Source organism: Pongo pygmaeus, chromosome 23 (assembly GCF_028885625.2).
Source record: "Pongo pygmaeus isolate AG05252 chromosome 23, NHGRI_mPonPyg2-v2.0_pri, whole genome shotgun sequence".
Taxonomy (NCBI): domain Eukaryota; kingdom Metazoa; phylum Chordata; class Mammalia; order Primates; family Hominidae; genus Pongo; species Pongo pygmaeus.
This window is the reverse complement of record NC_085931.1, coordinates 37,186,777-37,198,966: the sequence shown is the minus strand read 5'-3', so window position 1 is coordinate 37,198,966 and position 12,190 is coordinate 37,186,777. Positions and strand designations below refer to the sequence as shown.

Sequence of the window (12,190 nt, the reverse complement as noted above, 5' to 3'; positions counted from 1 at the left end):
TTCTCCTGCCTCAGCTTCCCACGTAGCTGGGATTACAGGCACGTGCCACCACACCCAGCTAATTTTTGTCTTTTTAGTAGAGACGGGGTTTCACTATGTTGGCCAGGCTGGTCTCGAACTCCTGACCTCAGGTAATCTGCCCGCCTCAGCCTCCCAAAGTGTTAGGATTACAGGCGTAAGCCATCACGCCCAGCCAGCAATTGTCATTATTTAATAATGAAAAAAACCATTTTTCTTTTAATGTATGTGCATTACTTTTTCAAATGGCTACTGTGTTGTGAAGAGATAACTACTCATTCAGTTGTTTGTACCTAACTGTTTAATGAATGGAACTGGTATTTAATAAATGGAAATGGTATTCTGGCCTAGGAAATCTGTGAAAAAATTCCTGAGACACCAAGGGTGTCATGAGTTGAGAAAGTTTGGGAACCTCTGTCCTAGCGTGTGCCTGCATATAGGAGGCCTGAACAACTGAGTCAGTTGAATGACTGAGTGAGTTGCTCCCAACAATCCTTCTTGGTAAAGGGTATTATTTTCTTTCACAGATGGGGGCTCTGAGGCCCAGAGAGGGCAAGTTACTTGCCCAAGGTCACTCAGCAGAGCTGGAGGGTGTGTCTGACTTTGACACCCAGACTCTTCCCTTTATCTCTGCCTGACCTGTCTGTTCTTAAAGTGCCCTGGGGTAAATGGACTAGGATTAAAAAGATATGGCTTTCAGTCCCAGGGGACCAAACTATGGCTTTGGGCAAGTAACTGGGGAAGAGGCTATAGACAACCAGAGCTTATACAGTTTTCTTTTCTTTTCTTCTTTTTTCCTTTGTTGTTGAGACAGTGTCTCCCTCTGCTGCCCAGGCTGCTGTGCAGTGGCGTGATCTCTGCTCACTGCAACCTCCACCACCTGGGCTCAAGCGATTTTCCTGCCTCAGCCTCCTGAGTAGCTGGGATTGCAGGTGCTCACCATCAAGCCTGGCTAATTTTTGTATTTTTAGTAGAGACAGGGGTTTCACCATGTTGGCCAGGCTGGTCTGGAACTCCTGACCTCAAGTGATCCTCCAGCCTTAGCCTCCCACAAGAGTTGGGATTACAGGCGTGAGCCACCGCACCACTTGGCCCAGCGGCTTATGCAGTTTTCTGTCTGCTTCATGAACTTCTTGGTGGAAGATCTTTGTCCACTCTTAAGCACCAGAGGTTTGCCCAAAAGCTGAACTGCAGAGTGATGAGGTTGGGAAGATGCTTTTGGGTTTAGTCAGGCTTGAGTTAGAATTCTGGTCTTCCTGTTGTGTGACCTCAGGAAAGCTACTCACCCTCTCCAGTCCTTCTTTGCCTGCTTTTAAGTGGACAGGCATGCGCCTGTGGAATTTCCGTGAGGGTGAAGAGTGTTAGTGTTGGGGAAAATGTCAGCCTACTGAAAGGGCCCATCAAATGGGTGCTGTTCCCTTTGTTCATTTGACAAAATGTTTCAAAGCTGTTTTATGTCTGACAACCTCAACCTTAAAAATGCCTTCAGAATCTAGACTGCATCCTCCCTCTTACTCAGGAGCCGTACTGCCAGAATCTGACCATCTCTCGCCTCCTGTGTTATCTCCCATCAGCCTTGCCCGCTTGTCACGTTGCTGCCACCACACACAGGGCTCTTCTTCAGGCTTTTGGGAGTACCGCGTGTCTCCTGACACCCCGCGTGGCTCGTGAACTCATTAGCATGGGTGTAAGGGAAGCCGCCGTCTCTACTCAGCACTGCAGATCCAACGCTGAGATTTCAGGGAAAAGCATTCCCGAAGGGAGGGAGGGAGGCTTGCGTCTTGGAAATCCAGCAGCAGCTGCCGTAGCTCAGAGGGTCTTTAGAGACTGGGTCTCATTGGTGAAGTGCTTTTTCTTTTTTAAGAAAATGATGCCCCCACCTTTCAGTATTTTAATAGAAGCTTTTGTTTTAAGCTTTTCATCTCTGGGTCTCTGCAGCTGGAGTTACTAAAGTAGCTGCTTCTGATCGCTCTTGCAGTCACCAGAAGGAAATGGGAATGACACTCACGTCCTAGGGCTGCCCTTGACAAAGGACCACAAACCGGGAGGCTTAGGACACAAACTTGGCTGGGAGGCTGGAAGTCCAAAATCAAGGTGTTGGCAGGGCCACACTCCCTCTGAATGCTGCAGGGTGGAGGGGGGTCCTTCCTTCATGCTCCCTGGCTTGCAGCTGCATCACTCTAATCTCTCCCTCTGTCATCCTGTGGCCTTCTCTGTATCTGTGTCCCCATCTGTGTCCAGATTTCCCTCTTCTTACAAAGACAACAGTCATTGGATCAACACCCATCTTAATCCAGTGTGACCTCAGCTTTACTTGATCACATCCGCAAAGATTCTATTTCCAATCAAATCCACAGTTACAGATACTGTGGGTTAGGACTTCAGAGACGCTGTGTCCAATCAAGGTCACAGTTACAGACACAGTGGGTTAGAACTCTGAAGTTCTAATCAAAGTCACAGTTACAGAGACCATGGGTTAGGATGTCAAAGATGCTATGTCCAATCAAGGTTGCAGTTACAGATACTGTGGGTTAGGACTTTAACATATCTTTTGGGGATAGATTCAACCTATAACAGGAACCAACCAATGTGGATTTGGCCCAAGGTTCTGGGGCTTGGGGACCAAGTGTGGTTGTGGTTAAGGGGCTAGGTTTAGTGTGTATGTATAAATACACACACACGCATAGATTCACAAATATATATATAGTGTCAAGAAATGTGTCTTATACATTCAATGAGCAATGATTCTTGTTATTTGTACTTCCCTCTGAATATCAGTTTCCTTAGTATATATGTATATGCATATATATGCACATATGTACACAGACTATATATACACACACATACACAAAAACACATGTTTACAGATATGTACAGTGTGCTTAGCAATGTGTCTTTTACATTCAATAAGTAACTATTGTTATTATCTGTATAATGGGGGCAGTTGCATTTTATCTCTAAGTCATCCTGCAATTGTATTTTATCTCTCAGATTCCCTTCAGCTCTGAAATTCTGGGACTCTGACTAAAAAGACAGATGGAGACACAGGACTGTGTGGTCCAAGAATCCCTGTTACTTGTGGAAACAGAATAATAAAGTCTCCCTTTTTGAGAAGAGAAAATAAGAACACAGAAATGGAAATTTTTCTCTCACAAGAAAAGGATCAGATGTTAAGGGAAATCTATGGAGCAAGCGCTATGGGCCTAAAACTCTTCATTCTTTTGGGGTCTGTAGAGTAAAGCCCTTCTGTGGGCTGGGGAAGCTGAATTTACGAACTAGCAAACGGGAACTTGGCTTTGGCTGGCTCATGAATAGAGCAGAGAGGAAGGTCTCTTGTGAGTGTGAATTTGGCCATGCTCTGTCTTCAACGAGAGGCAAAAGACATCTCCATTTTTATTTTCCTGCCAGGAATAAAAGAGTTAATGCATGCGCCATTCTTAGAATGACACCTGGCCTACAGTAAGTGCTCAGTAAGTATCAGCCTATCCAATGAAAATGGACAAGGACTTTCCTGCTTTCTGGTTGCCTTTCTGCAGTTTGCTCATCTAAATTGTAGAGTTGCTTGTTAGTGTGGTCATCAAAATTTGTGAAGCCTGTTTTAGGTAGTTGTGAGAAGTCACAAAACATAGCCACTATAGGAGGTGGCCAAGTCTATAAATTGTACACAGTGTTACTCACATCAGATGTAGGGGAATTTATAATCAGCTCACAGGAATTCTATTTTTTCTTTTCTTTTTTTCCCCCCAGAGTTAAATTCTTGGTTCTTCAACACTATCAAGACCTCACTGTGGCTTCTGGAGTTTGAACTGGCTGTATTCCTAATGGAGTTGTTCATAACACACTAATTTAAAATATTAGCGCAGCTGACAGTTTCTAACCCCAAAAATACGGTGTAAGGCTCTGCTCCTTCCACATAACTTCATGCTTTCCTTATGCAATGACTGTGAACACTGTTTGTACATCAGAATCCCTAGAGAGCCTTGAAGTAGTATTCCTTTTTTTTTTTTTTTTTGAGGCAGGGTCTCGCTGTGCCACCCAAGCTAGAGTGCAGTGACACAATCACAGCTCACTGCAGCCTTGACCTCTTGGGCTCAAGCAATCCTCCCACCTCAGCCTCCTGAGCAGCTGGGACAATAGGTGCACACCACCATGCCTGGCTAATTTCTGTATTTTTTTGGTAGAGACAGGGTTTCGCCATGTTGCCCAGACTGGTCTCAGACTCTTGGGCTCGAGTGATTTGCCTGCCTTGACCTCCCAAAGTGCTGGGATTACAGGCGTGAGCCACCACACCTAGCATAGTATCCTCTTCTTAAAATGAAACCAGTGAGGCCAGGGTGGTGGCTCATGCCTGCAATCCCAGCATCTTGGGAGGCCGAGGCGGGTGGATCATTTGAGATCAAGAGTTCAAGACCAGCCTGGCCAACATGGTGAAACCCCATCTTTACTAAAAATATAAAAATTAGCCAGGCATGGTGGCATGCGCCTGTAATCCCAGCTACTTGGGAGGCTGAGGCATGAGAATCGCTTGAACCCAGGAGGTGGAGATTGCAGTGAGCCAAGATGGTGCCACTGCACTCCAGCCTGGGTGACATAGTGGAATTCCGTCTAAAACAAACAAACAAACAAACAAACAAACAAACAAACAAACAAAGTATACTATGCTCCTAGGGCTACTTGAGGAAGAAAGAGTGAAATTTGGTAGAAGACTTAGAGCAATGCATGATAAATTTACTGTAAATGTTATAGTATGTGTGCTCCCGATCAGTGTTAGGTACTGTTTTGTCATAGTAATAATAATAAAAGCCCCTGTCGAAAAGCAGAAGGCCTCCTCCTAGCAGCCCAGCCTTCCATCATGAACAAGAGAAAGTGAATCTGCTTCTACCTACTGGGGGCCCAATTCAATAAACAGGACTCACAAACGCAGTGGGGCAGGCGAGACGTCCAGATGGGAGTCCCTGTTTCACGGCTGTAGCAGGTCAGAAGAGAACTCCCTTCAAGCACAAAACCGGGGTTGCAGGTGTATTGGATGGTGGTCCCCACCAGCAGCACAGGATCCGAAATTAAGCGGGTCGAGTGATCCACCTCTCCGGGGTCGGTGCAGTACATAACTACACGGGATGAAACCAGACCAAGAGGACGTCAGACCTCTGGATGACCATGGGTTTGCTGAGAATTACAGAATGATCTAGAAAGTTTCCTAACTTGGCCGGGTGTGGTGGCTCATGCCTGTAATCCCAGCACTTTGGGAGGCCGAGGCGGGTGGATCACGAGGTCAGGAGATCGAGACGATCCTGGCTAACATGGTGAAACCCCGTCTCTACTAAAAACACAAAAAATTAGCCTGGCCTGGTGGTGGGCGCCTGTAGTCCCAGCTACTCTGGAGGCTGAGGCAGGAGAATGGCGTGAACCCGGGAAGCGGAGCTTGAATTGAGCCGAGATCGCGCCACTGCACTCCAGCCTGGACGACAGAGCGAGACTACATCTCAAAAAAAAAAAAAAAAAAAAAAAAGTTTCCTAACTCAGTTCTTTTCCTTTTTGGAAGATAATGTATCTTTTGCTTGATAAAGGTGGCTGGAGAATAGGCCAGGAGAAAATAGCCTTGAATTTAATTCCTCTTTTAAGAATTTGCCCAAAGAGGTGGGGCACGGTGGCTCATGCCTGTAATCCTAGGACTTGAAAGGGAAGACAGAGGTGGATGAATCGCTTGAGCTCAGGAGTTTGAGACCAGCCTGGGCAACATAGCGAGATCTGGTCCCTACAAAAAATACAAAAATTAATGGGGCATGGTGGGGTACACCTGTTGTTCCAGCAACTCAGGAGGCTGAGGTGAGAGGATTGCTCAAGCCTGGGAGGTCAAGGCTGCAGTTAGCCATCGTGGCACCACTGCACTCCAGCCTGGGCAACAGAGTGAGACCTTGTCTCAAAAAAATACATATATATATTATATATAATATATATATGTATTTTTTATATGTATGTACATATATTATATATATTATATATATAATATATAGTATATATAATGTATATATAATGTATATATATTATATATAATATATAATATATTGTATATATAATGTATATATAATGTATATATATTATATATATTATATATAATGTATATATATTATATATATTATATATAATATATTGTATATATATTATATATATACAATATATTGTATATATATTATATATATACAATATATTGTATATATATAATATATTGTATATATATTATATATATACAATATATTGTATATATATTATATATATACAATATATTGTATATATATAATATATTGTATATATATTATATATATACAATATATTGTATATATATTATATATATACAATATATTGTATATATATAATATATATACAATATATTGTATATATATAATATATATACAATATATTGTATATATATTATATATATATACTATGTATGCATATATATGAATTTGCCCAAATAATTTGCATCAGGGTCCAAAGACCTGTGTATAAGGTTGCATATTGCATTATTATTTGTGATTTTTTTTAAAAAGGAAACATTGCAAATACTTTAACAGGGAAAGAGTTAAATATCATGGCATAGCCATCCCATGAAATTCTGAGCAACTGCTAAAGAGAACAAAGTGAGGGGGAGCCTTCACTGCTTTCTCTGTAGTGCTGGAATGTAGTAAAATAAACTTTCATTACTTTTCACATTAAAAAATCAATATAGATAAAAGGAAAACAATAAACCAATTAAAAGAGAATAAACTGGACAACATATATGATATGAAAAGATATCCACATTTCTGAGCTGAAAAAAAAGCAGATGCAGGAAGTTTGTAAGAATGGATCTGCTGGGTGTGGTGGCTCCTGCCTATAATCCCAGCTCTCTGGGAGGCTGAGGCCAGGAGTTTGAGACCAGCCTGGGCAGCATAACAAGACCCCTGTCTCTACAAAAAATTTTTAAAAATTAGCTGGGTGTGGTTGTTCACATCTGTAACCCCAGCATTTTGGGGGGCTGTGGTGGGAGGACTGCTTGAGCCCAAAACCTTGAGGTTGCAGTGAGCTATGATTGACATATGACAGATGACACATATATAGATGTCTATGTGTGACACGTAATGTATGTATGATGTGCATGTACACACACACACAATTGAAACAATATAGAATAAATTTTTAACAGCGGCGTTGTTTCCAAAGAGTAACATCATCAAAGATTTTCACTTTCTATTCTATCATTTTACTACTGCCTGGGTACTATAAGTAAGCATCGTTACCAACATAATTTTAAGATATGGCTATATATGTCTTTCAACGTCAAGACAGGAGATTAACCAACGAAAGGTTAATGAAATCCAGCGACTTCTATGGGGAGACCATTGTGACAAGGGGTTTTTCTGACCTCATTTCATCAGAAGAGAGAACAACAGAGGTGATTTGGTGGGTCTCTGCTGTCTTGGATGGAGGATAAGTGAGAGACCCAGCATGGAAATGCACACAGTCCCACATAGAAGGGGCCCAATTCAAATTTATTCGCTCACTTTGGGCCTTTTCTTGGCAAAAAATGAGGCAGGTAAGAAGACTTCTATAGGGAACTAGTTCATATTCATTCCAATCCCTTAAAACGGTTAAATAATAATGATTTTTCTCTCCCTTCCTCTCTTCTCCTCTCCCATTTCTCTTTTTCCTTCCCTCCCTCCCTTCCTTCCTTCCTTCCCTCCCTCCCCTCTTTCGTTCCTTCCCTTCCCTCCCCTTCCCTCCCCTTCCCTCCCTTCCCTCCCTTCCCTCCCTTCCCTCCCCTTCCCTCCCCTTCCCTCCCCTTCCCTCACCCTCCCCTCCCTCCCTTCTCTACCCTTCGCTCCCTTCCCTCCCCTTCCTTCCCCTTCCCTCTCCCTCCCCTTCTCTCCCCTTCCCTCCCCTTCCCTCCCCTTCCCTCTCCCTCCTTTCCCTCCCCTCCCTCTCCTTCCCTCCCCTTCCCTCCCCCTCCCTTCCTCCCTTCCTCCCTTCCCTCCCTTCCCTCCTTTCTTTCTTCTTTCTTTCTTTTCTTTTCTTTCTTTCTTTCTCTTTCTTTCTTTCTTTCTCTCTCTCTCTTTCTTCCTTCCTTCCTTCCTTCCTTTTCTTTTTCTTTCCTTCCTTCCTTCCTTCCTCTCTCTTTCTCTCTCTCTCTCTCCCTGCCACCCCTCTCAACAGGGTTTTGCTCTGTCACCCAGGCTAAAGGGCAGAGGCATAATCATAGCTCAAACTCCTGGCTTCCAGCAATCCTTCTATCTCAGCCTCCTGAGTAGCTAGGACTACAGGTGTGTCCCACCACACCCAGCTAATTTTTATGCTTATTATTATTTTTTAGAGATAGGGTCTCACTGTATTTGCCCAGGCTGCTATCAGACTCATGGGCTCAAGTGATCCTCCCACTTCAGCCTCCCAAAGCACTAGGATTACAGGCACGAGCCACTACACCCAGCCAAATGTTCTTTTTCACCAGGTTACATACGCTCCCATTCACTGGAGTTCACACCACTCCCTAATGTCTCACACCCAGCTTATCTCACTTGTTTACATTATGGGCCAGGTTTCTGAAGGCATCTGAGTCTGTAATTCCACTGAGGGCTATAAAATGACATTTGTGAGCAATGCTCGTGAACTGGTGGAGGAGGGGGAGTCCAGATTCTACATTAAACAGCTCCACTGCACCCACCCAAAAATGATCCCTAGAAGGGATTTGCCACCCAGAGACCTAGAGGAAGGAAACAAGACCACTCTTACTTTTCTCACAAAATGGGGGGTCGCTGCTCCAGCTGAGGTCCCACTGGCAGGTGAGGGTGTCACTCCCCACGATGTCATAGCCGGGGTCACACTGGTAGGTGATTCTGGCTCCCCGCACCAACTCCGTGTGAGAAGTGGTTTTCCAGCCGTTCTGGATCTCGGGTAAATCCGAGCAGGAGTCATTCCTTGACACCTCTTTAAAAGAGAAATGTCAGCCTTAGATGGGGGAAGCAGTCTTGTTGTCGGGGCCTCCTTTTATGAAGGCTAGAGGGATGAGCAAAGAGAAAAAAAAGCCTCTAGAAATGAGCAACACGCTTCCAAAATCGCTTAACTGGCAAGAGCTCATCTATAGTGAAGCTTTATGGTTACCTCTCTCTGTGGGCCCCTGAACTCACTGAACATTGTCTTGGTTTGATAAAACCAGTTTAGGATTTCGAGTCAGGCAGAATCCTAGCTCTGCCACTTACTAACGGTGTGATGGGGGGACAATCACTTTTTGACTCTGCAGCTCAGGTTTCTTGACCTTTCATGAGGGAATAATTATAACAGCACCTGCCTCACTGTGGCCGCTGCTTACCAGATGTCACTGGATGACTCTCACCTCCGAGGGTTTACTCTTTAAAAAATTTTTTTATTTTTGTTTTTTATTTTACTTTTGCTTTTCATTTATTATTATTATTATTATTATTATTATTATTATTATCATCATCATCATCATTATTTTTACAGGCAGGGTCTCTGTTGCTCAGGCTGGAGTACAAGAGTATGATCATAGCTCTCCACAGCCTCAAACTCCTGGGCTCAAGTGATCCTCTCAATTCAGCCTCTCAAGTAGCTGGGACCACAGTCATGTACCACCACAGCCTGGATAATTTTTTTTTTTTTTTTTTTTTTTTTCTGTAGAGATGAGCTCTTGCTATGTTGCCTGGGTTAGTCTTGAAGTCTTAGGCTCAAGCAATCCTACTGCCTGGGCCTCCCAAAGTGTTGAGATTGCAGGCATGAGCCACTGTGCCCAGCAGAATTTACACTCTTGTGTAGTCCCTACCAACACTGAATAGGAGATTGCAAAAGTGGCCCTGGGTGGCTTCCAAGGTTAGGTCATAACAACATTAAGGTTCTCTCCTTGCTCTCTGTTGAATCACTCGCTTCGGAGGAAGCAGCTGCCATATTGTAAGGATGCTCAAGCAGCCCTCCAGAGAGACCCATGGGAAAAGAAACTGAGGCCTCCTGTCAACAGTTGGCATTGACTTGCCAGCCACATGTGTGAGCCATTTGGAAGTTCATCATCCAGTGCTTATCAAGCCTTCAGGTGACTGCAGCTCTGGCTGGCATCCTGATGGGAGCCTCATGAGAGACCCCAAGACAAAGCCATCCAACTCATGCTGCTCCTGAATTTCTAACCCAGAGAAACTGCAAGATGATAAATGTTTACTGCTAATTTGGGGTATAATCTATGACACAGCAATAGGAGACTAATATGCTCAGCTTCATCTTAAGAATATCTATAAATCCATGAGTTTGGTGAATAAGTAATATATGCATTTTTAATATGCATTAAGAGAAATAATTAGCTATCAAAATAAAAATAAGCTGGGCACAGTGGCTCATGCCTATAATCTCAGCACTTTTGGGAAGCCAAGGCAGGAGGATTGCTTGAGCCCAGAAGTTTGAGATCAGCTTGGACAATGTAGGGAGATGCCCCCCCCATCTCTACAAAACAATAACAAAACTAAAAAAAATGAGCCAGGTATGATGGCACGTGTCTGTAGTCCCAGCTACTCAGGAGGCTGAGGTGGGAGGATTGCTTGAGTCTGGGAATTCGAGACTGCAGTGAGCATGAAGGCATCACTGCACCCAAGTTTGGTGACAGAGTGAGACCCTGTCTCAAAAGAAAAGAAAAAAAAACAATTTGAACAAAAATAAATAAAAATAAACTGTTGGTATATTCTTCAAATCCAATTGCATATCGTTAGTGAAAATGAACCATACTCCAGAAAATGCTACCCACAGCTTATTATTGTGTCTTTCTCTGTAATTGTTCTGTTTTTCTCCTACAAACTCTTGTTGCTAAGGTAGCAATGCATGGCAAACTATTACTATTCTTGCTTCAAAGTGCCCACTGCACAGATTTGGAGGAGCGAGCTAATTATGTTGTATAATTAATTTGCAGTTCTTATGTGCTTCTGGGGAAAGGAGAGCACCTCCGCTGTCTGCAGGAAAGTCGTTCTGAGAACCAAGCAATGGCTTTTCCCGGGATTTCATCATGATTTTATTTGGGGAAAGGAGATCTCATGGGTGTCTGCAAGAAGGGTAAGAAAATAGCTTCGAGAATTGCTTGGTGGGGGGGACAGGAGCCTCTATTTTTAGGCCTCTGAAAAATCAACCAAGCCCTGGATTTGGGACACAGCTGCAGATGCTCAGACTATGGATGAAAGGGGAGAAATGGGAGTAGACACCAGAAATGTGGTCTGCCTTGAGCCAAATGCTTTGAGACGGAGAAAGGCTTGCTTGTCTGACTTTTCAATATGGGCCACCATGGCTGCATGCTCCCGTGGGACCTCCTGTCTCCTTGGTGGACCCACTGCATTTGTAATTTCTCAGTTGCTGCCACGATGTAGAAGCTTGGCTTAAATCTTGTCCCCACTGTTTACTAACCGGGTGGCCTTGGCTAAGTCACTTAATCTTCCTGTTCTTCAGATCCCAGGGCCTGTACCCCAGGGACCCTGATTCAGGAACATGCATTTTTATCAAGTACCCTAAGTAGAGGTTTCTAGAATGGTCTGTCCCCATGGGCCCTTGTTAACTTTGCTAATAATTAGAAAACTGCCCTATAACCTTCCTGTTCTTCAGATTCCAGGGCTTGTACCCAAGAGACCCTGATTCAGGAACATGTATTTTTTTACCAAGCACCCTAAGTGGAGGTTCTGGAATGGTCTGTTCCAATGGGCCCTTGTTAACTTTACTAAGAATTAGAAAACTGCCTTAGGAGTTGGAAGACTTCTTTTCTACTCTTCTTTCTTTTTTAAATAAATGGTGTGACCCCGGTCATGCCAATTAACCTCATTGTTCTCATTTGCAGAGTGGAGTGAAGAATTATTACATTGTCTATTCCAAAGGGCAATGTGAAAGTTAAATAACATGCAGGATATGATAATGTTGTGTGAACACTAAGATGAGTTAGATGGATTCATTTGTTTGTTTGACTGAGATATTATGAGCATCTTATTAGACGCTAGAAATACAGGGATCTGAAGTCATGGTTTCAGTCTCATGGACAAGATTAGCACCAAGGTTCAATTTTTGTGCAAAAGAAATGTACAAATGCACTGAATGCACACCACCATCTACCATTTCATGCTCATGGCAGACATCACTAATCAAGCACAGCCCTCTGTTTGAATCAAGAGGA

At 43.5% G+C, this 12,190-nt stretch overlaps 1 protein-coding gene across 9 annotated transcripts in view; it reads right to left on the bottom strand.

The window, feature by feature from the left end:
- The window catches only part of SEZ6L (seizure related 6 homolog like), a 214,421-nt gene that overhangs the window by 27,055 nt on the left and 175,176 nt on the right, over positions 1–12,190 (bottom strand). For 7 of the 9 annotated variants that reach the window (XM_054470080.2, XM_054470081.2, XM_054470083.2 and 4 more), the window contains exons 11-12: positions 8,782–8,976; positions 4,935–5,126 (exon numbers count right to left, since the gene is read on the bottom strand). In XM_054470080.2, coding sequence (XP_054326055.2) covers positions 4,935–5,126; positions 8,782–8,976 — 387 coding nt within the window. The remainder of the gene's footprint in view (positions 1–4,934; positions 5,127–8,781; positions 8,977–12,190) is intronic. The other 2 variants (XM_054470087.2, XM_054470086.2) reach the window with 1 other exon arrangement.